Source organism: Podarcis bocagei (assembly GCF_964188305.1).
Source record: "Podarcis bocagei genome assembly, chromosome: 17".
NCBI lineage: Eukaryota > Metazoa > Chordata > Lepidosauria > Squamata > Lacertidae > Podarcis > Podarcis bocagei.
In genome coordinates, this window is record NC_138143.1 from 41254116 (window position 1) to 41279388 (window position 25273).

The 25273-nt window shown below is 44.3% G+C and overlaps 1 protein-coding gene across 2 annotated transcripts in view; it reads left to right on the forward strand.

Annotated features, from left to right (window-relative positions):
• The first annotated feature begins 448 nt into the window (after positions 1-448).
• The window catches only part of SPAG17 (sperm associated antigen 17), a 73550-nt gene continuing 48725 nt past the window's right edge, over positions 449-25273 (forward strand). For both annotated transcript variants that reach the window (XM_081175996.1, XM_081175997.1), the window contains exons 1-14: positions 449-596; positions 4141-4281; positions 5489-5578; positions 8311-8442; positions 10589-10787; positions 11901-12095; positions 13755-13936; positions 16044-16184; positions 18719-18797; positions 20290-20381; positions 21151-21288; positions 21369-21479; positions 22494-22644; positions 24443-24673. In XM_081175996.1, coding sequence (XP_081032122.1) covers positions 495-596; positions 4141-4281; positions 5489-5578; positions 8311-8442; positions 10589-10787; positions 11901-12095; positions 13755-13936; positions 16044-16184; positions 18719-18797; positions 20290-20381; positions 21151-21288; positions 21369-21479; positions 22494-22644; positions 24443-24673 — 1984 coding nt within the window. In that variant the 5' untranslated portion in view covers positions 449-494. The remainder of the gene's footprint in view (positions 597-4140; positions 4282-5488; positions 5579-8310; positions 8443-10588; positions 10788-11900; positions 12096-13754; positions 13937-16043; positions 16185-18718; positions 18798-20289; positions 20382-21150; positions 21289-21368; positions 21480-22493; positions 22645-24442; positions 24674-25273) is intronic.

Genomic DNA, 25273 nt, shown 5'->3' on the forward strand with positions numbered 1-25273 from the left:
ACATTTTTGAAGAATCATCAGGATTGCAGTCCTATGCACTGTTAAGACTGTGAGGACACACGCAAACACTGAAGCGCAACATTTTGACGGGTATTTTTATTATCATTTAGTAAAAGCGCACGACCACGGAAGCACAGGATGGATTTCCCCCCCAAGGCAGGTTTCCCAAGATCCAAACGTGAGCAAAAGGTTATGCCCATTTCAAAGAAAAACTGCGAGCCGAGGTAGGGGAAAAGGATGCTGAGAAACACGGATTAATCCGGATTTTCGTCAGTGGCGCCAAATAAATACGTGGGGCCGTGAATTAACGCCCATTGGATTAATAATTATAATTGTAACTGCCAGGCCTCGCCCGCAGGCCAGGAGGCGCTGGGGTTGCCATGGCGACGGCGGCGGCGGCGGCGGCTCTTTGGGCGCATGCGCGCAGGGCCGGCCCGCTTCTGGTTGCCAAGGCGACCGCTCGGCCTCTTCCTCTCCCTCCGGGGAAAGTGGCCATGGCGCCCAAGCGGCCCAAGAGCGGCAGCGCGGCCTCGGCGCCCACCGGGACCGGCTCCAAGAACTGGGAGGCTGGGCTGGTGTCCGCCCGGTTAGAGGAGGTGCGTTTGGGGGGGGGGGGAGGCCGGGGAGACACACGTGTACACACACACACACGTTCATATATATGTGTACACGCATATATGTACACACAAACGTATAGACACACATATACGTGTACACACACCCATATATATGCACACACACACATACACACAAACATACACAAACGTACACACAGATACACAGAGGAGGTGCGTTGGTTGGGGTGGGGCGGGGAGACACACGTGTACACACACACACATTCATATATATGTGCACACACATATGTAAACACATATATACACACATATATGTGTACACACACATATATGCACACACACATATATACATACAAAGGTACACACAGATACACAGATGAGGTGTGTTGGTTGGGGTGTGGTGGGTACACCCACCCACACATTCATAATATATTCATGCACACACATATGTAAACACAAACATACATATACATGTACACACAAATATATGCACACATACACACACACAAATGTACACACAGATACACAGAGGAGGTGTGTTGGTTGGGGTGGGGCAGGGAGACACACATACACACACACACATTCATATATATGTGCACACACATATGTATACATAAACATATATACAGACATATACGCGTACACACACATATATGCACACATAAACAAACGTACACACATATGTACACAGACACAAACATATACACACATATTTGCACACACATATAGTGCTTTTTTTCTTTAAAAATTGTTTAGGAGTACTCTCATTTTGACTCAAGAAAACCACCGTTTTATAGTTCAAATTGGGGAAAATAAATAACATTAAATGGACAAAAGTACAAAGATTCACAAAATGCTTAGGGGTAGGCGTACCCCTGCGTCGCCCCCAGAAAAAAGCATTGCATATATACACATACACACACCTGTACACACATAGACATATATGTGCACACACACATACACACACACAAACATATATGCACACATATATACACAGATACACACACATGTACACAAATATATATGTACACACATACACACACATGCACAAGCTTCACTTGAGCTCACCTGTGCTAGAGATCCTAGTTTTGCTTCAGAGTCTCCCTCTTTGTTTAGTGCGTTTTACACTGAAGGAAGGGCATGTGATGTGTTGTAGCCCAGGCGAGCCCTACGCTTATCCTTGGTGGAATTTAAAGTGGAATTTAGCACATTTACACCCCTCATTTTCTCCAAGGAGCTCAAGGTGGTGTACAATAAAGGATTATTTCATTTATGTTATTATTTGCATTTATATTTCACCTTCCCCCCTCCCCCAGGTGGCCTACCTGGTTCTCTTGCTTCCTAATTCCACCTGCACAACAACCCGGTGAGGTGTAGGTTAGTCTGAGAGGCCTTGACTGACCCCCAGGTTGCCCAGTGAGCTTCCTGGCCAAGTGGAGAGTCAAATCCGGGTCTCCCAGGTCCTAGTCCAACACACTAACCACTATACCACACTGGCTGCTTAGCCCTTGAAGTTTCTTTGATCCTTGGACAGGTTTCAATACTCAGCCTTGAGCAAGGAGCTAATGCATCATTTTGGTCTGAGACTAACAAGAGCACACCAAACATTTAAAGCACATCACTTCACCTAAATAACCCTGGGAATTGTATTTTCCCTTACAGAGCTACAATTCTCAGCACCCTTAGCAAACTATAGTTCCCTGGATTCTTCATTTGGCGGGGGTGGGTTCATGTATTTTAAATACACTGAATAAAAAAATAAGCCGTGAGATCCTCAGATCAGATTTTGTTTCAGCCACAAATTCATGAGCAGACTGGTCCTTTGTGGCAATAGGCATTTCTAAGCCCACCTGCAAACAGTAGACTTTTGTTGTTGTTTAGTTGTGTCCACCTCTTTGTGACCCCCTGGACCAGAGCACGCCAGGCACTCCTGTCTTCCACTGCCTCCCCCAGTTTGGTCAAGTTAGTAGCTTTGAGAACACTGTCCCACCATCTCGTCCTCTGCCGTCCCCTTCTCCTTGCGCCCTCCATCTTTCCCAACATCAGGGTCTTTTCCAGGGAGTCTTCTCTTCTCATGAGGTGGCCAAAGTCTTGGAGCCTCAGCTTCAGGATCTGTCCTTCCAGTGAGCACTCAGGGCTGATTTCCTTCAGAATGGAGAGGTTGGATCTTCTTGCAGTCCATGGGACTCTCCAGAGTCTCCTCCAGCACCAGAATTCAAAAGCATCCATTCTTCGACGATCAGCCTTCTTTATGGTCCAGCTCTCACTTCCATACATCACTACTGGGATAACCAGAGCTTAGATGAGCCTAATGCTTTAAAGTGACTAGTCAGCATAGTTAAGCAAGTCACTAGTTTCACAGCTTTACTGCCCTTCTTAGGGTTATCTACAGTGCCTGATAGTTTCATATCCAACGGAAATTATTGGGACATAATTCAGTTGCAACTAATATTACATTGATTTCTGCTTAATTGCTTTATTGTGCTTTTATATATATATATAAATGAAAAATCCTAAATAAAATAAATGCCACGTTCTGCTCTTCCCTCAAGCCCCTGTAAATCCAGAGGACAGCTGTGCAGCTAATTTAAAGGAGATGCTGACAGAGGCTGATGTAGTGATACCGTATCAGCCACTGCTCAGTCAATTTCTTATTAAAAGGATCATTAGTATCTTAGCCTTGAAGACAGTTCAGTAATTTGTGTGGAATGTGGCAGAGTTGCTGAAGGTCACATTTGGCACCCCAAATGCTGCTGGACTTTATTATTGACAACTGTGAAATGTACGATGGCTTGATACATTATTGATACATTATTATTAAGGTCATTACCCATTAATTTCATAATGGTCCTGCCAACCTTTCAAGCAGCCCTTTAATAAGCAAGACTAACAAAGTGTATTTATTGGCTAACACTGGAGATGGGTATTAATTGAAAGAAGGGCCATTTACAGATAGCAACTCAAGGACAATCCTGATTACTTTCCACACTGTCAAGCTCTTGTCTTACATCACTGAGGCCCTCTTTTTTATTTGGAAATCTAGCATAATGGCTTTAGGTTTGAATTTTGCTGTGGCCGGTTTCAGTATTTTGGGTGGACCTCAAAAATAGGAGTTAAATAATTAGGTGTATTTGAAGTGCAGACAAAGGATAGTAAGAATTGGCAAATATGACAGCTCTGTTTGGAAACCATTAGCATTTAACAGCTTACCGTATATATCCTGATGGAAAATATAAGGTCATATTTGAGCAATCATTTCAAAAGCGTAGCTTGTCATTGCCTTTGCAGCTATTAATATAAAATTCCATTTGTTCTGAAGTGTGTTTTGATCTGCCATACATTTCTAAGTGTGTAAGAAATTATAAATTTGAAACTTTGCTTCATATTATTTTCACAACCAATGCAAGCATGTATGTCTAAATCATACAGAGAATTGTCACTGAATTTTGCTAGTGTCAAATACATTAAGAAAATTATTTTGCAGTATAATATTGCCATCTGGTGGTAAGAGAGTAGTTGTCTATACTTCTTGAATGTAAAATTTGTTTGTTTGTTTTTGGGATAGGAAAATTGGATTCCCAGTATCGCAATGGTTGTTGGGGAACAAACCGAGGATGAACTCCACACAAAGGCCCTGTCTCTTGCTGTGCAGGTGCCAATGCGGAGGCTCTTTAGCGTGGTGACTTGGGAAGGAACATTAGCGCAGGTATTTGGTATTTATAATGGTGAGAGGTGGGGTGTGGATGCTGGGGTTAAAACTGAAACGAGAATGCATCTCTACCTATGACCAATAGTGATGTCAAATAATGGTCATCCCATTGCCACGGGATGGAAATGTGCTTCCTGGTCTCCTGGGATATGAGTCTCAGAATAAGCTGGAGGAGAAGGACGTGGGCATTGACAGGGAGGCAGAATATAAAGACTAGATGTAGCTGGATTGAGAGGAATCACCCTGGGGCTCATTTGCATCCCTTGAAACTGGATTGGAGGAAGGAAATTGAAAGCTGTTTTACCCCCTTTGCTTTGTCAGATATCTGAGTGGAAACCTGGGAGCAAGAAGCCTGTTGAGTCTTGACACTATACCTTACAAGAGCTTTATTAGCAGTAGTGTAAGACTTTGGTCAGGATAGTTTTAAATGTCCAACATGCAGCATGTTTATAAGCCATGTAGAGTTCAATATACTTAACTTAGAGTTCAATACATGTACTCTCCTTAGAAGATTAGGCTAGGGATTTAAGGAGTAGCAAAACCAGTTCTGTTTGCGCAAAGGATCATTGGGCATGCACATGATAAGCCATTTTTGAGTTTCAAAACCAGATTGTGATATGGCATAGGAGCTTGCTAGTCAGAATTTTAAAAAAGGTAAATTTTACCTTTCCCCAAGTCTTCAGACTCAGCTAAAGTAGTCTACATTAAGCAACACATCTCACTCTGAGGATGTCGTGAGTATTATAAACCTAAACCTAAAGGTAAAGGACCCCTGACAGTTAAGTCCAGTCACGAACAACTCTGGGGTTGCAGCGTTCATCTTGTTTTACTGGCCGAGGGAGCCGACGTTTGTCCGCAGACAGTTTTTCCGGGTCATGTGACCAGCATGACTAAGCCGCTTCTGGAGAAACCAGAGCAGTGCACAGAAATGCCGTTTACCTTCCCACCAGAGAGGTACCTATTTATCTACTTGCACTTTGTCGTGCTTTTGAACTGCTAGGTTGGCAGGAGCTGGGACCGAGCAACAGGAGCTCACGCCGTCGCAGGGATTTGAACTGCCGACCTTCTGATCGGCAAGCCCAGAGGCTCAGTGGTTTAGACCACAGCGCCACCCGTGTCCCTATTACAAACCTAGGGGAGCATAAAATAAATTCAGAAAATTAATTCTCTTGTCTTTGTTCATTACATTATATATGTTTTACAGATCATGGCAAGTGGAGAAGTAAGCAAACCAAAGGGCAAAGAAAAAGAAAAGGAAAAGGAAAAAGAAAAAGAACCGCCTTTGTATACTGAGGTGAGTGAAAGCATTTTTAATTACCATTGCTTTGGTTACTTTTCTATCTCTTGTCTCTTTGGAAGAGAATGCTTTCATGGTTGGGGCTGTTTGCTTTGCAGCTGGTACCGAAGAAAACCTTGAAACATTTTTTTATGAGACGCTGGATGTAGAATAGTGTACACTATACCATTTCTAGTCAACATACTAAGGGTAAGCAATGATGTGTCAGGATGTTATATGGTGAGCAGCTAAGTGCTACTTCATACGTCATTTCACACATCTGCACTTATTTTGGAGTCCAAAGCAAGACAGACAGCTTCAAGGCACACAACGCACAACTGGACTTGTATAGATTTGGACTCTATAAAGTCATCATGCAAGATTTGAGCTTCCAGGGCATAAACAAATAATTGTTTAGAATTTCTGGTACATTTTTTTCTTTCTCTTTGTTTGGCACTCCTCTAGGTGCAGTGGACTGTAGAAGGCCACCAGGTCTCAGTCACATGAGCAAGGTTGGCATGCTTTTCCTGGATCCCATTAACCAACCTGGTGTTCCTTCAAAGCATCTTCAGGTTTAAGACTACAGACAAGCCACTAGTATTATTAATACCTGATGTTCCTTCTCTACACTGCTATAGCGCATAGTGGTATCTGCATCTCCTTCCTGAATCATTGGCCCTCTGGTCCTAGTGCAGGCTAATCCAGCATTGTCCTAAGAATAATAAACAGTGTTACTTTATAATAATAAAAATAAATTTAGTTAACAGGAACCACGCTCGCACCCAGCCCTCCAGAAGTCAATTACAGTGGTGCCCCGCAAGACGAATGCCTCGCAAGACGAAAAACCCGCTAGACGAAAGGGTTTTCCGTTTTTTGATGCGCTTCGCAAGACGAATTTCCCTATGGGCTTGCTTCGCAAGACGAAAACGTCTTGCGAGTCTTGCATTTTTTTCGCTTCCCCCCTTTTTCTAAGCCGCTAAGCCGCTAATAGCCTTTTAGCCGCTAAGCCGCTAAGCCTTTAATAGCCGCTAAACCGCTAATAGCGCTAAGCCGCTAGTAGCGTTGCTTCGCAAGGCGAAAAAACCGCTAGACGAAGAGACTCGCGGAACGGATTAATTTCGACTTGCGAGGCACCACTGTAGAGTAGATATAAATATGTTAGGAGTTGTGCTCATGTTTCAGTTAACCATGGAAAGATGCACCTGTAATTATCACTTTAATTACACTCTCCATGCTCAGGAGAGTGAGACCTGGCTCTTTCCCCTTGCTTTCTTATACCCAAAGTAATGCCCACCAAAGGGTTGATACCCTTTGGTGAAAACTTGCTGCATTTAGGATATCATTTAGAAGGTTTCCAACTTTTCTGACTTGTTTAAGTCCTCCAAAACTATTAATCCTTTACACAGTTCCAGTGCAGCCTGCAGTTGATGGTACAAAGCGAAAGTGACTCTCCCTCATTCACCATATGAACCCTAGCAGCTGCAGGCTGGGAACTACATAGCATCTTTCTCTGCCCTTGCATTTGTCGAGAGTGAAGCCCTTTGACTGCATTCTCAACATGAAGCCTGCCAACTTCAGACAACATATCGACATGCAGAAAAAACAGTCGTCCATACCTGTGAAAGCAAAATCGACACCATATGCAGTAGAGTGCAATTTCTCCAGAGGTGTGAGGGTATGAGAGGATGTCAGAACTGTGGAGTAACACCTCATTCATTCAAAAGCTATAAATAGATCCAGTATGCTTAAAAAGAAAATTAGAGAAATGTTTTATATAAAGTCTTCCTTAGAAACACTTTCAACCTTGGAAGAACGTTTGAAGAGTCACTATCATGCAACACCTCTCTTTCTTCTAAAAACTATTGATGAGTTTTTGTGTCATGTTGTTGTTTTTAAGTGGTTATGTGAATGTAAGGAAAAGATCCCAGATGTTAGTAAGTTATATGAAATTTGGTGGAAACAAGCTGTAAAAAACATAGTCATAAAACAGCTTGTCAATGCCACACATCTGGACAACGTAGCCATATGTTCTTACTGCTGTCATCACCCAAAGAAAATTCAATAACCTTATTCCACCCCAATTAGGCTACACACCAGCAGAATCAGTATGAACAAGAAAGGGGGAAATTGTACCCGGATGGAAACTCTAGTACCCGAAAGTATTTCTGAAACTGCCATTGGTTAGTTTCCATTTGTGTTTGCAGGTACAAATAATAGCAAGGTTCCCATTGTTGGTTTACCATCTGAACAAATTGTACTTAAAAATAGCTATGTTATAGCAGCACCATATCATACCTGAAATCTGAACCTGAAGGTATGGTGGAATCTATGAACACCGCTTGAATGCTAAACCAATAGTGCTTGTTGTACTGGAATGGGACTGCATCATGGGCATATCGTTGTCCCATGTTCTAAGCATCTGTGCTTCCATTACATCCACATCCATGGTGTAATTTTGCACCAGGTCAAATATGGCAGGTTCACACTTCTGTTTGCTACACTCACCAAAATTTGCCAACCTGTTTTGCCCAGGTTGCTATTGGTGAATTACAGCCTTTCCAGAGGGATTGGAACAGGCTCTATAGCTGATTTTCCTTACCTTTGAAGACAGGCCAGACTTGCAAACCAGACTGGTACATCCCTATTCCTCATTCCCTATCTTTAACCAGTATGCTTATGTCTCCTGTTCCAGGACACCACATATACTGAATTTCGTACTGAAGCAGTAATCATTCGCTTTCTCTTTGCAGGTGTTAGAGGTGGCAAAAATCATTCTCAGTAATGGAGAAGCACTTCCCGTAACTCTGATTGGAAAGTTAATTAAATATCAGATGCTCTGCATTAAACAGAAGGACCTGCAGAGAAGGGCTGCTGAAAAGAAGGTATTTTAGGATCACCTGGGAGTAAGTCCTATTGAATTCAATGGACTTCAGAGCTGAAACATAACAAATTGTACTTTTAGTCAAATGCGAAACAAAATACCACTTGAAACATAAGCAATTTGTTGAAATAGCAATCTGTATTATTTTTTGTTGCATTCAGAGATGGGTTATATTTTTCTAACTTTGCTTATCTGTGGTATTCATTAGTACTCTGCATTTATTTAAACTGAGTTTAATTTTAGTTGTTCTTGCTGTTGTTACTGTTTAGGCAGCGGTCCTAACTTTCCTGGGAGGCTGAAGGGCCTTGGGAGGTGGTATTAAGTGATTTTGACAGAAAAGGAGTGCCATTGGCAAGGCAACACTTAAGATGCCAGAAATTGCCCAGTACAGCGGAATGAAACTAGGTGTATTATGTTCAGGCATGCATCTGCCAGATCTAAAGTGCGCATGCACACACACACACACATTCCTCAAGCAAGCCCAGAGAAATGGCCCAACATCATGCCAGCCCAGGGTACAATCCTGCCCTGGTCACAACAAACCCTGAAGCAAGGGGCGAGGAGGTTACTTTGCCAGTGGATTTTCCTGCTAGCTTAAATGCAGTTTAGCGTTGCGTGGACAGGCAGAGACCCCTGCCCCCAACCCCCGGCGACTCCCTGGTGGAATAATGACTCATGACAACATGTTATGGGATTAAAATTGGCCAGAAATTTATTAAAGATTCAGATGTAGGGAGACCTTGGCTTAGGCCATGGGTAGGCAAACTAAGGCCCGGGGGCCGGATCTGGCCCAATCGCCTTCTCAATCCGGCCCGCAGACAGTCTGGGAATCAGCGTGTTTTTACATGAGTAGAATGTGTCCTTTTATTTAAAATGCATCTCTGGGTTATTTGTGGGGCCTGCCTGGTGTTTTCACATGAGTTTTCACCCATGGTTTAGAAAGACCTTTGAGAATGGAAGAGCAGCTTCCAGCCTGGGTAGGCAGTAGTGGGCTGGATGGACTGATGGGCTGACTTGAGTAATATAATAACATTGCTATCTTATAACTATTTGCCTCTTCCAGTGCCAGAGTGCCTGCCTTCCCTGATTAGATATAAGCCATAAAGTGGAAGCAGAGATACTTCCCTTGAGGAAGGGCAGAATAAAAATGTAGCCACTCTGACTAGTAGCAAACTTGAGTGTTTGGATGACTATTCGTTTGGAAGCATTGCCAGTTAAAATGGGGGGTATTTTAAATGGTCTGAGAAGAATCTGAGTTGTCAGGGTGTGTGGAACGTCAAAGTATTCGTTGAGTTGTGAGAAGGAAACTAAAATATCATAGGGAAAAGAAGGAAGTTGCCTGCTTGGGCTCCAGCAGGTTATAGCGAGTATCCTGGAGGGCATTAGGGTGAGGGAGAAGTGTGTTGTGCAGTAAACTCTCCTTCCTGCACATAGCTGTCAACTGTCCCTTATTTGGCAGGAAAGTCTCTTATCCCAGCGCCGTGTCCCACTGCTGTCCCTTATTGATGATGTCCCTTAAATTTCCCGGGTTTCAAAGGAAGCAGCTCCTCTCCCTCCCTCCATGCCGGCCAGGGAGGAGGGAGGCTCCAACTGTGTTGCTTGGCTGCGTTGCTCACCCAATAAGGAGTCTAAGAACGACTGGGGGGTGGAGCTTGCATGCCTTGTGCCAATCAAATCGGCTGCGTTGCCTGGGGACTCGCCTTTGCTCAGCGCTTCCCAGCGGAGAGGTGACGGTGGTTTTCCTTGCTGCATCCCCTTTGCCGGGTTGCTGCGCTGTGGGAACCACCGCTTGAGGCTTCGTTTGGCTGCTGGCTGGGCTTTCTGCCTTTGGCTCGGAGGGGCTCAGAAGTTGAACATACCTGTGCTTGGAAAATCCCTTATTTTGGCTGCTGGTCCCTTATTTTCGAGGCTGCTGGTCCCTTATTTTCAAATCTGTAAGTTGACAGCTATGTTCCTGCACCATGCAGGGATGCTTCAGTAGGAAGGAGCAAGGGGGTGGAAAGGGACTCATTTTTCGTTTTCAGGACACTTACTAGATTTGGAGCCAGCTGCCTCAGATAGGAGTACAAATGATTGTATTACGCCAATGTAATATTTCCCCCTGTTGTTTTTCATAAGATGTGCATGTAGTTTATCTAATTTGGTAGACAACCGAGGACAAGGACAAGGAGAAAGATGAGAAGGGGAAAGGGAAAGGGAAAGGCGGCAAAAAGGAGAAACCTCCCAGTGCCAAAGGCAAAGGGAAGAAGAAGGGACCCGAGTCACCGAGTGCGTCAGCAGCTACCATTAAGAAAGACACCAAACTTAAACGACGTGGAGAAGAAGATGATCTTGACAAATACATCGGTGTGTAAAATACAAATATGCTTCATGTCAAAAGAACTACAGATTCAGGACTTCAGACTGATTCACACTAAGAGGAAGCTGTGGCTAATCCTGGCATTCTCAGGAGCCCAAGCATATGAGACATGATAGTAGAATGTAATAAATTAAATTACAGGAAGCCAGCAAACATAGAATATATGAAGACAGTAAATGACGATTAAGCAAATCCTTTTGATCTTTGCTTTTAGATTTCACATATTTTTAGAAATTTGCCCTGCTAGTTTCAAGAGGAACTTAGCATTCAGCAAAGCATGTTTAGGCTCACAGCTTGCAAAATTTGCCTGTAAATAGTAGAAAAGGTCTTTCATTTCTCTTTGTGACTGCCTTGTGCACACAGGCAAAGAACCTTCTTCTCATTCAGAAACAATTCTTGTACTTAGTAATAGAAGATGATGTGTATCCAGAAGCATTTCAGGTTCTGAGTAAGCAGGCATAGGAAGAGCAGGGTTTTCCTTGGATAATTGTTCCCATTTCCTGCTCACATGAAAGGAGATGGGATGCTCCCCCACCCCCATGTTGCCTTCCATTGCTTGCTCAGTGAATCTCAATATGGTATAACCCTTTAAATGTCACCTGTCGGTTATAGCTTTGGCAATGCTTGCTGGGAAACACCTCAGAAATAAAATAAGGGATCCCTTTACTGCCTCTTTCATCCATTCCATGGCAGCACATTCCAGCATTGGCAGGAAAAAAATTCCTTGGAAATGCCTTTCTGAAGACAACAAAGGGAATGATACTACTTGGGCAGGACATACAGTTATCAACTCTCTCCAAACACTAAATGTTAGTTAAATAGTTGCACACTAATAACCTTATTTCAAAAGGGTTTCTCCCTGCCTCCCTTCCCCCTCCTGAGTTACACCCATTCCCCTTATAAATTGCATATGATACAGTCCAAACTGTAAGTCTTCAAAGGTTACATGCATTTGAAAAGCAGGATTTGTAATAGATGTATTTATGGAAAATAGCTTATATGCAAGCCATCTACCATATATATGTAAACTGCCAATTTGGATGCTTTCTCAATATTATGCTTTAATAAAACCAATGAGCTTTGTATGATGTTTTGAACAGATGATGAACCAGATGACGGTGCTCAGTATTATTTCATAATTAGTGGTTTTCCCTACCCTCAACTTCTGCCTGTGCTATCCGATCTTGGGATCAATGTTGCAAGCGTCATTAAGATTTCTTCTGACAATTATGAGCCACTCCAGAGCTACCTGGAAGGAGTTGCTCTGCAGGAAGAACCATTTCTTGAAGCAGAAGGTGAGCTGATGATGAGCAGTTGTATGTGATATGAAACTGAAGATCCACCATTCTTATTCTTGTTTTAGATGGGCATTTTTGTTGTCGCATACTTTGAGCGCTTTAATTAGCTGTTAGAAGAAAAAACCCCAAACCCAAGATATACTGTTGATATTTCAATAGACTTTAAAATCTGTATCTTATTCCTGAGTTAAGTCCATTTCTGGATGAATCAGAAGAGTAATAAGTAATGGTGATCATGGCACAGGGCACAGTCCTTGCAGAAAAACATTGGGGAGTCAAACTGATACGTCTTCCTCCCACCCCAAACTCACTTATAGCTAGCAAGTGCATACTAGCATAATAATAATAATAATAATAATAATAATAATAATAATAATAATAATTTTGTGTACCCTGTCTTTTTGCCTGGGTTGCCTCAGACATTCTGAGAAGCTTCCAACAAATATACAAAGACACAATAGAACAATACACATTTGCTAAGAGTTTTGTAAACCTGCCCAGGAAAGCTTTAAACTAAATCCTATGGGGGAGGGAAACAATATTACAGATGACAGGAATACCTAGTACTGGGAATAATAGCTTCATTTACGGAAATAGCTGGAGGGAATGACTTGTGGTTTCAGCTTCTGTACTAAAGCCCAGGGTATGGGAAACAAGCAAGATAAATTTGAGCTCTTAATATGAAGCTCATGACAGGAATGTAGAAATTGAGTAAATCCTATTCAAAAGAATAGACCAAACAGGAAAGGAGGAAGAAGTACATTACATTAGGGGAAATTGCTTTACAAAATGTGTACATGAGCTGGCCATTTCCAACGGCTCCCAGTTGGTGTTAACTCTTTATTAGCATAGTCCTGACTGGGTGTCAGGCCTAATGAGCACAGCAGCTTATTCCCTGTAAGTCTTACTCCATGAAATCAGTTGCCAAGACTAAAACTCCCTGTCTCCCCACAACCATCTATGTCTCCTCCTCTCCAGGGCTCCCCCCCCCCTCAGCAATCGGAGACTGTGCCTGTCTTTGCTCCTCCTGTTTCATGCTTCTTCTGTTTCTGGGAGTTGGGGAGAAGGGAGCTTGTCACAGCAGGAGGGGGAGATACCCATGACACTTCACCAGCTTGATTCATCTCTGCTTCTTGACCTCTTTCCTCCCACTTGCCTGGTTCAACTTCTTCCTCTGCCTCTGGACTTGTCTTTCCCACAGACTCCCAGCTCACTAAGCCCTGTTACCTCTTCAGCTTTCAACACCTCCTCTTCCTCATCTCCCTCTGACCACTCATTGTTGTCCCACCACCGCTCCCTGGGCTCTGAGCTTTTCCCCAACTGGTTCCTCCTGCCATTCCTCTGCTTCCAAGCAGGCCATCACAATTAGGAGAAATTCTCACTAAAATTCTGATCAGTTTTCATGAGGACTTAACAAAAAAAAGCTGTCATGGAAAGGTAGAGAACTGAACTTGGAAATACGACAAAGCCGAAAGAAACCAAAGTTGACAGATTCATCCATTCCTATGTATCATGTTATCTGACCAAAGCTTAGATTATTAAATAGGCTTTGCAAAAGAGCTGACGGTTGCTTAATCCTTTTTGCCCAAAGTATGTTTAAGATTTGCTATGGGCGTACTTGCCTGCTAAAATAATTCCATGCTCATGCAACCCTAGTTGTCGAAGCTGAAAAGAAGAAGAAGCAGAAAGCTGCCAAGGACCTGAAAACCTTCTGGAAATATTTGGAACCAATTCTGAATAGTGGGAAACCAGGATCAAATCTTTTTCAGATAGCTCGACTCCATCACCTAGTCAATGAGTCTTCCTTTCCTGCTGACTGGAGTAACACTGACATGTTGGTTAGTAGCAGTGCTATTTTTCTAGAAATGTGGTGCCAGAATTCACCCTCATTTTCTTAGAATGGCAATGGTGTCCACCTGAGAGGTGCCAGAACTGAGTTCCTATGAGTTCGCCCTGAACTAAAGGCTAGGCGTATTGGGTTATATTTGATGTCGCACTAAGGTTAACATTCCATTAGTGCATGGATTTCTCCTTGCGCCATTGATCATTTCCCCGCTCTCCTTGCCCATGCACCCCCTAAATAGGATCTAAGGCCTTCTCCAACACTTTGGATCAGATTTGGGGATAGTACGGGCCATATGGGAGGAATTCTCTTGTGCCCGTTGTCTTACAAGAAGCATTTGTGTTGGGTAAGTGGGCAATAGTGCATGGTGTGACATTTGTTTCTCATTCTGGAGCGGGAATAGCTGTTAGTCTGAACCCTGAGGTTTAGCATAGTCCCTCACCAAGGTATTGTTATAGATCAGTATACCCTTAAGGTTCAGTTTGAGGCTTTCTAGAGCAGAGATGGGGAATCTCCAGCCCATAGTGAATCTTGGCCTTCCAGAGAGTCCACTTTGGCCCACAAAGCCATTTTTCCCAAAAGTGCCAACCCACACACCCATCAAATGATATATCTGGTGCTGTCAGCTGATTGGTGGGAGGACAGGGTTTAATGCATCATTCATTGGTTCAAGCAGCCCAGCACTCGTGCTGGAGCCTCTGAAAAGCAGAGGTTCAAGCAAGAGCCGTCTGGAAGGGAGAGTGCTCCTCTGTTTAAAATCTGAGCGGGTGGCAACGAGTAGAAAGACGTCTGCATTGCACAGACTCCTTTCTCTAATCCTTCAGTCCTGCTGCCTGCTCAGATGTTTAAAGGCTCCTGTGTCCTCCTACCCATCCCAAACAGGCAGCAGAGGGTGGGGAAGAGGAGAAAGAAGCTCACTCATTCAGTTGCTTAAAGAGCCTTACAAGTCTTCCCACACTCCACTTATAAGCCTCCAAGATGGAATGTTTAAAGGGGAAGCATGGCGAGATTTGCAAAACTATACAAGGGATTTTGACAGATAGTTGGGACAACCCAGCTGTCAGTTTGTATGGTGTCATCATGACAGGTGGGTGACTACACCCACTTGTCAAATTTGGCCCGTCTGTGGCACTTGACACCAAAATGGTTTCCCATACCTGTCCTGGAGACTAGTGTAGTAATCAAAATACAGTAAGGGGGGGGGGAGATAGAAATTTGGTAAACCTTTGTTTCTTTGTGATGGTCTATATCCCCTTGGGTGATGCAGCATTGTAACTGGAGATGTGTCCAGTTGGGTGGCAGTTGGTTGACTAAGAGAAATAGTTTTTCTGAGGTCTGCTACTCCTGGCTTGCATTCCAATCTCCGATGTGCCTTGTCAACCGTCAGTGCAGTTAGGCATGCCATGTGGTTGGTTAATTCCAACATATTCCATAGGGGTGTGTGATTGCCAGTGTGGTGTAGTGGTTAAGAGCGGTGGACTCGTAATCTGGTGAACCGGGTTTGATTCCCTGCTCCTCCACCTGCAGCTGCTGGGTGACCTTTGGCCAGTCACACTTCTCTGAAGTCTCTCAGCCCCACTCACCTCACAGAGTGTTTGTTGTGGGGGAGGAAGGGAAAGGAGAATGTTAGCCGCTTTGAGACTCCTCAGGGTAGTGATAAAGCGGGATATCAAATCCAAACTCAAAATTGCATCACAGGGAAGTAACTCCCACATTGTTCATCTCTGATCATTGGGCATGGTTAAACAGAAGCTTCATTTGCAAAACAATATGTCTTGTATACCACATTCTCTTAAATGGATGATGGAAAGATAAAGCATTTACTGTAGTTGTCATTTGGCTTGGAATTCTGGTCTTTGGCGGTATGGATTTACTGCCATGTGCTGGTAAGTGGAAGAACAAATAGGAACCCTCCCATAATGGAAAGCTGGGCTTTTTTTTGAGGTGGGATAATATTAATATTAAAATGCATTCAAACTGAATCACGCTTGTTGTGTTATTCAATAACATGTATAATTCATTGCTTAGAAGTTGGCTGAGTTCCTATTTGTTCTGCATGTTATAAAGCCAGTCTTTATATTTCCTTCTTTTCTTTTGTGTAGCTTGAATTTGGAACGGAGCTCTTTGAAGTTGTGGCATGTTTGATGTATGACTGCCTGGACTGGAGAAGACAGCATCAGCACTACTTGAAATCCACCAAATTTATTAATGTCCCCGTAGTAGAAAAGAAGAGCAAGGCTGAGGTCAGAGACCACGTCCATGCTTGGTAGCAGATATATTTCCATGTAAAATTGTGCATAGGAGTACATTTCTGCATAAATATGCATCATCTGGTAGATAGTTCAGTGTCAGTAGTGTGAATCATAGAATCATAGAATCATAGAATTATAGAGTTGGAAGAGACCACAAGGGCCATCGAGACCAACCCCCTGCCAAGCAGAAAACACCATCAGAGCACTCCTGACATATGGTTGTCAAGCCTCTGCTTAAAGACCTCCAAAGTAGGAGACTCCACCACACTCCTTGGCAGCAAATTCCACTGTCAAACAGCTCTTACTGTCAGGAAGTTCTTCCTAATGTTTAGGTGGAATCTTCTTTCTGGTAGTTTGGATCCATTGCTCCGTGTCCGCTTCTCTGGAGCAGCAGAAAACAACCTTTCTCCCTCCTCTATCTGACATCCTTTTATATATTTGAACATGGCTATCATATCACCCCTTAACCTCCTCTTCTCCAGGCTAAACATGCCCAGCTCCCTTAGCCGTTCCTCATAAGGCATCGTTTCCAGGCCTTTGACCATTTTGGTTGCCCTCCTCTGGACACGCTCCAGTTTGTCAGTGTCCTTCTTGAATTGTGTGGTCCAGAGCCAAAATGGTTGGATGGATTAGTCTTGGGAAAGCCATTACTTCTCAGGTCACTGGGCAATTCCATGATCCTGCTACTACTTTGGGGCACTTATATCTGACCCAAGCACAAGTAAAGAAGAAGAAAACCCCCCAAATGGCAAAGAAGGGAGGAGTACACAAAGTACACGAATGCCAGTTGCTAGGCATCACAAGTGGGAAGAGTTGCCTTCTGGTGCTGCTTTTGAGCTTTGCACAGGCCACTGTGAGAACCCGAAGTTGGGCAAGGTGGGCCATTGGCCTTATCTAGCAGGTTCTTACGTTCTTACTACCAGCCACACAGCCAGGATCCATAGGAGCCCTGCCAGTTGTGGGGTTGCGTGCCAAAATGTACCAGTGGAGACATTACAGAAGGAGCCAATTTGGTCTGAGCTATGGGGAGATTCCCCTATAACAATTCTCAGCTCCACGTACGATCTAACCTCGGCCAGACACAATAATGCCACAGCAGCCTGCTGCATTTGATACTGTAGAGCAAATCTTGCTCCACAGGGGCATGAATCCCCCCTTTTTTACTCACCCACCACATACCTGTACACACAGACTCATGTATCTACTGCACATGTAAGCGCTTTTTGACTTCAAAACACAGAAGAAGTGAGAAGAGGCCAGACACCCTCTCCCACCCAAGGACTCCCTGGAACAAGGGTTCAAGATGCATGGGGGAGGGGGTGAAAGGATCCCTTTGTCGGGCATGGATAAGGAGGGACCGAAATAGACAACACAGGAAGCCATAGCCATTTGTCTTCGGAGCAACCTACATTTATGACATTGCACAGGCTTAGGAAGCAGGAGACTTCAGTTCAGCAATATTTCACTGCATTTCGAGGTAGTGAACCTCCCAAAGATCAGGTGAGATGGTGGACTTTTGGGTGGGGCAGGTATTTTGTAGTAATGTATGACTACCTAGCAGTTTGAAAGCACGTCAAAGTGCAGTAGATAAATAGGTACCGCTCCAGTGGGCAAGTAAATGGCATTTCCGTGCGCTGCTCTGGTTCGCCAGAAGCGGCTTAGTCATGCTGGCCACATGACCCGGAAGCTGTACGCCGGCTCCCTCGGCCAATAAAGCGAGATGAGCGCCGCAACCCCAGAGTCGGTCACAACTGGACCTAATGGTCAGGGGTCCCTTTACCTTTATGACATAGTCTGAGGACATAGAAAATAACCCTTCTTTTTACAGTTTAAAGCCCAGGTCTACTACAACAGGCTCTCCATATGACTTTGACTACTCATAAGGTTTAGCCGGTTGAAAAAGCAAAAGCCAGACCAGAGCTGGCTACCTGTCCTTTTCCCAAAAGCATAAATAAATATACTGGTTATGATCTACAAATCCCAATGTGACTGTGTGGGCAGTTATTCACCCATACAAATCTGGATTTTAAGATCCGCAGGAGATATCCATCTTTCTGTCCTGAAGTACATTTGGTGGAGACTCGAGAGAGGGCTTTCTTGGCTGCTGTCAGGTGCTGGAATTCCTTGCCAAGGGCATGCCAGCTAGTCCCATTTCAGATGGCCTCGCGTCGGCTGGCAAGGACATTTTAATTTTGACATGCCTTTTGGCCTATAGGTTGCCTTGTAAATGGTTAAACTGGTTGTGTGAATTGTATCGGAAAGGGGGGGGGGTTCATCTAAGTCATGGAAAGGACAGCCTAAATTCTACATTAATTCAGAAATTCTCCTCCAGGTGATCACAAGATTCCTCCAGCACTCTATGTGACTCAAACCTGCAGTAGTTCCTTGCATCACATTATTCACAAAGAGTGTCCAGCAGCAAAATTGACAGCCTGTTTAAGTACTTCATTCAAGTACTGCAATAACTGGGTTGAAGATTTGAATATAAGACGGCTGTATTGTCATAAATGTTTTTGTTTCACAAGGTCCCACCCGCTGCTCCACCTACACCTTCAAGGAGAAAGCAGGCAGCGGAAGAGCCCGCGGCACCAGTTTTAACAACAGGTATGTGTGAAGTGTCTTCAAGTTATTCCTAAACTTTGTCATTGAAAAGAGTGATTCCTTTTCAACATGCTGGAGATATAGGGCAAAATATGTGTAAACCTTCTGCAGGTAGCAGTGGGGTGATGAGTTTTGATTCAGGCTGCCACCCAGAACCTGAAAATTCCAACTTCTGTCATGAGATGCCTTTTGAAGCAATTCTTAACCCTTTTCACTGCATCAAGGCATACTGAATGTCAAAAACTTGCTGTTTATTTCAGGGTAGATTTTATATTCTCAAATATGGAGGATCAGCCGTTGTATATCCCTTCTTCCCATCAACTACAGGTCCATTTCTTATACCCATCTTGCACCTAACCTGAATCTTCCTGCTCCCATACATTGCAGCTACTTTTTACCTTCCCCATCAATTCTGAAGCTACCACTCCTTCCCTTTTTTGCAGCTCCTCCTTGCGCATAGACTCCCATTTAACCGGTTAGATCTCCCTACCCAATGCAATTACTAATCTTCCTTTTAACCTCCCCATTTCTAAAGCCACCACTATTTTCCAACCCCATTTGCACCTCCCCTTTTCGCCGTCACCCTCCTTTTTCAAACCACCTCCCTTCCAAGTTTCCCCTTGCACATGGAACATCCACATGGTGATTTTGTAGCTCTGCGTTGCCCCCTTCTCATCTCTGCTCTCCAACCCCAAGCAGTCTCCTCCTTCCTCACCTGCATATGTGCTGTTGCTGATGCCATAAGCAGTTATGCCAATCTCTGCTATAGCTTGGGGGGAATTCCTGAATTTTCCTCCTGCTGAAGAAGAAGAGTTTGGATTTCACTCCCTTTAAGGAGTCTCAAAGCGGCTGACATTCTCCTTTCCCTCCCTCCCCCACAACAAACACTCTGTGAGGTGAGTGGGGCTGAGAGGCTTCAGAGAAGTGTGACTAGCCCAAGGTCACCCAGCAGCTGCAAGTGGAGGAGCGGAGACGCGAACCCAGTTCCCCAGATTACGAGACTACCGCTCTTAACCACTACACCACAAGCAATGGACTCTGGAGCTGCCAGCCTCCTCTGGGGACTTTTCCAGGCCACAGCCACTGTGAGGACATGGCAGCGACTACTAAGGATGAAGCAACACTGTCGCTGATGCTTCCTCCTTCTGCCACAGCCCAGGAAGCCCATGCCCAAATACAAGAGTTTAAGGTGTTCTGGTAGGCTGTGAAAACCCAAGCCCAGCCGGCCCATCTTTGAGCAGAGATGAGGACGGAGGGTCATTGGGGTCAAACTAGGCCAGGGACTTGCCTGCATACTGCTCAGAGCTGGGTCTGCTGGTCTCAAGCTTCTTTGGTTCTCGGGAAAACCCCACACTAGATTGTCAATACACTGTAGTTCATATGACACTTTGCGATGCTAGCACCATCTGCTGGTGACCACACAAATTTCAGTGTGATGACAGACTGGTACAAATATTATATACGAAGGAAGGACAACATTACTTTTTGATTACAGATGTAGACATGAGGTATTATAATGACCTCCTGAACCCAGTCCCTGATGAGATTGTTTCTGTTGCCTTGATACTGGATTGCATGTTGCAACAGGTAAGCACAGTCTTCAGTACAGTCATACCTCGGGTTGAATATGCTTCGAGTTGAGCACGTTCAAGTTGCACTCCACGGCAACCCGGAAGTAACGGAATGCGTTACTTCCGGGTTTCGCCGCTTGCGCATGCGCAGATGCTAAAAATGACATCATGCGCAGAAGCGGCGAAAAGCGACACGCGCGGGCGCAGACATGCTGTCACTAGTTACGTTTACCTCTAGATGCGAACGAGACTCCGGAACGGATCCCGTTCGCATGTAGAGGTACCACTGTATATTCAAGAATAGTTGTCATTTTTTAAAAAAAGGTTTTGTGTGCAGCTAAAAGTCCTTCACACGTTATGCATGGGAAAGTGACCTTATGGGGAGAGAACTGCTTTACTAGTAACAGGACTGGATCTTTCTCAGTTATAACCGTCCCAGTTCTCAGTGAACAGTTTTCATAGTTGTTGAAGACATCTGAAGGCAGCCCTGTTTAAAAGTGAAGCTTTTAATGTTTGAAGTTTTATTCTGTTTTTAATGTTCTGTTGAAAGCCACCCAGAGTGACTGAGGAAACCCAGCCAGATGGGTGGGGTAGAAATAATAAATTGTTGTTATTATTGTTGTTATTATTATTTATAGTGACTCCATCCTAAACTGGGTGGGTCCCAATATTCCTTGTTTCTGCTAATGGACAGATTTGGGATTCTGCTGGTATTCTGAGTATCCTGATGCTCAGGCTATCCATGACAGCCATGGAGTTATCCTATTTATGTTTTCTTTTGCTAGGTTGTTGCATCAGAACAGAATCTTACCCCACCAAGCTTGGTGGTTCCAGAGCCTCGTGAAGATGGGCTGGATCATACCATTGCAAGTCACATGGTTTCGATCCTGCCTTCTCTTGCCCTTCCTGAGAGTGAGAAAAAGGTTTGTATCGCCAAGTATTACTATTTTGTTGTTTAGAAATATAGATATTTTAAATTTGTGTTTTTTACTTTCATTAACAGAATCTTTACAACTCCTTTTATCCTGAAAATAAAGAAAAGACCACGGATCAGAAATGGCCTCTTATACTGAACTACCATGATACCCTGTCCCAGAGATTGTACTTCCTAAAGGTAGAATGTGGTGCAGTTTAGTCTTTCTTTTCTTTCTTTCTTTCTTTCTTTCTTTCTTTCTTTCTTTCTTTCTTTCTTTCTTACATCAGTAGCATTAAATGCGTAAATAATAACACTTTGAACAATGAGGGGGAAATAGCAAGCAGGAACATTTTCCTATAAATTTGCTAAGACCCAAAGGACTTCAGAGGCTGGAACTAACTTCACACTCATTGAATAATAATAATAATAATAATAATAATAATAATAATAATAATAATAATAATAATAGGTAAAAAAAGGTAAAGGACCCCAGACGGTTAAGTCCAGTCAAAGGCAACTATGGGGTTGCGGCACTCATCTCGCTTCAGGCTGAGGGAGCTGACGTTTGTCCGCAGGCCATATGGCCAGCATGACTAAACCGCTTCTGGCACAATGGAACACCGTGACAGAAACCAGAGCTCACGGAATTCCATTTACCTTCCCTTCACAGCAGTACCTATTTATCTGTTTGCACTGGTGTGCTTTAGAACTGCTAGGTTGGCAGGAGCTGGGACAGAGCAACAGGAGTGTTGTGCGGATTTGAACCACTGACCTCCCAATTGCCAAACCCAAGAGGCTCAGTGGTTTAGACCACAGCACCACCAATAATATATTTATACCCTGCCCATCTGACTGGGTTCCCCCAGCCACTCTGGGTGGATTCCACACAGTAGGACATCAAATATTAAAAACTTCCCTATACAGGGATGTCTTCAGATGTCTTCCAAAAGTCAGATAGTTTATTTCCTTGACATCTGATGGGAGGCTGTTTCACAGGGTGGGTGCAACTACTGAGAAGACCCTTTGACTGGTTCTCTGTAATTTCACTTATCATAGTGAGGGGACTGCCAGAAAGCCCTCAGAGGTGGATCTCGGTCTCCAAGCTGAATCTAAGTGCCAGTTTTCAGTTAAATTTTCAAGTTCAAGAATATTTTTATGTAGGATATATAGGGCATTAACATCGGTTAATATTTGTTTCTTTTTTCTCTTCAGATGCAGGGTGGTTTAGACCCAGCCAAGGTTGAAGATGAAATGATGTGCAAACTGCCTTTGATGGATCTTCTTAAATTCCCTCTTCCACCACCTGGAACCAATACCAGACGCCTTGCCAGAATCCATGAGCTCATGCACTATTGCACTAGCGGTAACATGCTTCCTTTACTGTAAACAGTTTACCCCCAAATCCAAAAAGGTTGTTATAAGGTATTTTTATAGGACCAGGTAAAGGTTTGAGTCCCTTCACACCTTGTTTAATGTATTATAGGCCTCCCTTGGCCTGAAGAGGCTTGGTACAAGTGTGAACTGTAAATGGTAATAAGAGAGGTTTCCTGGTAAGTAGGGTAGAATCGTCTTTAATTCTGCTCCGGTTGCAAGGCACGAAGGGATTATGCTTCACCTGTTGCAGTGCAAGTCACTGCTCATCCTGTTCCTGAACCCTTTCCCCAATTCGTAAGTCTGCGCTATAAGCCATACATTGTATTTTAAAAAATAGGTAGTATAGGTAGTATAGTACAGTACAAGCGACTCCCCACTTATTCAGGGGTTACATTCCAGTGCCCCACGTGCATAAGTGGAAATCACATAAGTGGGGAGCACCCTCTAAACACCCTTTAAATGCCCGCTCTGCCACTCTCTCTGCAACCCAGATCAAAAATACTGTACTAAAAGAGATCCACAACTGGAACTGAAGCTCTGGGGCTGCCTGGACAATGTGTGGAAAAGTGGCTGCAGCTGTAGAGCTGGGCGATATTGCGATTAATTGTCTGAAACTGGTATGGCCTTCAAACCGCGATACCAGTTTCAGACTTTTTGAGCTGGCAGTACATTGCGGCTCCCCAGCCACTGCCGACACCTCATTCCTGCCTGCCTGCCTGAGCTGTGCTGGCGGCAGCCAGGAAGCCATGATGTATTGCCAGTTCAAATTGCCTTGATCAGCTGAGAGGTGAGCAGGAGTGATAGGGTTGGGCAATTCCAGACATCGTGATATATCAGTACATCACGATATTCAGCTGCTGATCTATCACAATGTTGAAAACCAGGTATCGCCCAGCTCTCTGCTGCTGCTGTGCTACCCCACATTTCAGGTGTTAAGCAGGGAGGCTGAGCAGCCTCAACAAAGCCCTGCTGTGCCTCCAGTCCCTTCCTTGCCCTTACTGAAGTCCTCTTCGAGCTCCGGAATGGGTCTCCTCACGAGCCACGAGGACTCTCCAGCTGTCAGGCTTTGGGGGACCGCATCCCTCCCCTGGTGGCAGTAAAGAAGCAGATCAAACAAAAGGAACATTCTTACCAGTTAGTTTCTTTAATAATCACAGCGACAGAGAAAGGAATGCATATCTCTCTAGAAATAGCGTTGCTCCCAGTTAAGGTTAACCCCCTCCATCCCCATTAATCTATGTCACTCCTACATCTGGTAATCTGAGTTTGTTGCCGCTACACTTTCTGTTCTAGCACTCTCAAAGCCCATCTAGTCTTAGGCGAAGAGGGGTTAGGGATTCTTTGCAAGGACACTGAATCTGCCAGCTGTCCCTCTCCTGGCATTTCCTCTTCTAGCTGTTCCTCACCCAGTATTTCCCAGCTTTCCCCCTCTGGTCTATGCCCCTCTGCAAACCACTGTTCTAAATCAATACTGTCCTCCTGCCCTTGGGAAGGTTCAGAAAGGGAGGGGGAGCTCCCACAATTCCTCCTCAATCCAGCCTCTGACACCAGCTCTCTCCCTCCATTTCTGACACCAGCTCTCTCCCTCCATTTCCTGGTATGAATTAAGTTACTATTTCCTGGCACCGCACATATACATGGATGCGCATGAGTTGATCATGCGCAAGTGGGAGGGATTCCTGTATATCAATGAAAAGTGACCAGTGCCCGTAGGAAAAATATCTCATCATGGGACACACTTTGCTGACATCGCTGAGTTTACTTTCTGTGCCTTGATCTTTCTGCAGAACACATGAACTGGGCTGAAATAGAGCGAGCTTTTAAAGTGTTTACATTTGAAAGTCTGAGGCTGACAAAGGTAGATGACTCTGGACAGCTAGAAGGCTGTGGCAGAATGCTTGGTGGTGGTGATGAGATTTCTTACATCCCATGGGATAATCCTGCTGAGTTTGCCAGAGAACTGAGACAAGAATTGATGGACCTAAAAATATCACAGGAAGACTATCTGAACAAATCAGGTACAGAGGTTATCATAATTTTTTTTATTTATTACCGTATTTTTCGCCCCATAGGGCGCACCGCCCCATAGGACGCACCTAGTTTTTTTAGGGGGGGGGGAATAAAGAAAAAAAATTATTTCCCCCCCAGGCGCGGGGGAAGCCCGAGCTTCCCCCAATCCCAGCCCCGAGAACAGCCTGCTATCCGCAAGCCTAGGGAGGCCAGCGGTAAGTCACGCCGGTCTCCCCAGGCTTCGGAATGCAGGCAGCTCTGCGCAGCCATCAGGAGGCAGGCGCAAAGTGGCACCGGTCTCCCGAGGGTTGTGCAGAGCTTCCTGAAGCCTGGAGAGTGAGAGGGGTCGGTGCGCACCGACTCCTCTCTCCAGGCTTCAGCAAAAGCCTGCATTCGCCCCATAGGACGCACACACATTTCCCCTTCATTTTTGGAGGGGGGAAAGTGCATCCTATAGGGCGAAAAATACGGTAAATGAAATTTATATATCACTTGATTGTTTAAAAAACACACCTCAAAGCTGTTTATGAAAGATAAAACAGTAAAATCAAGAAAAATTCACAACCATGTGTCAAAACGGTGCGTGTTATTGCTAGACCTCTTACTGA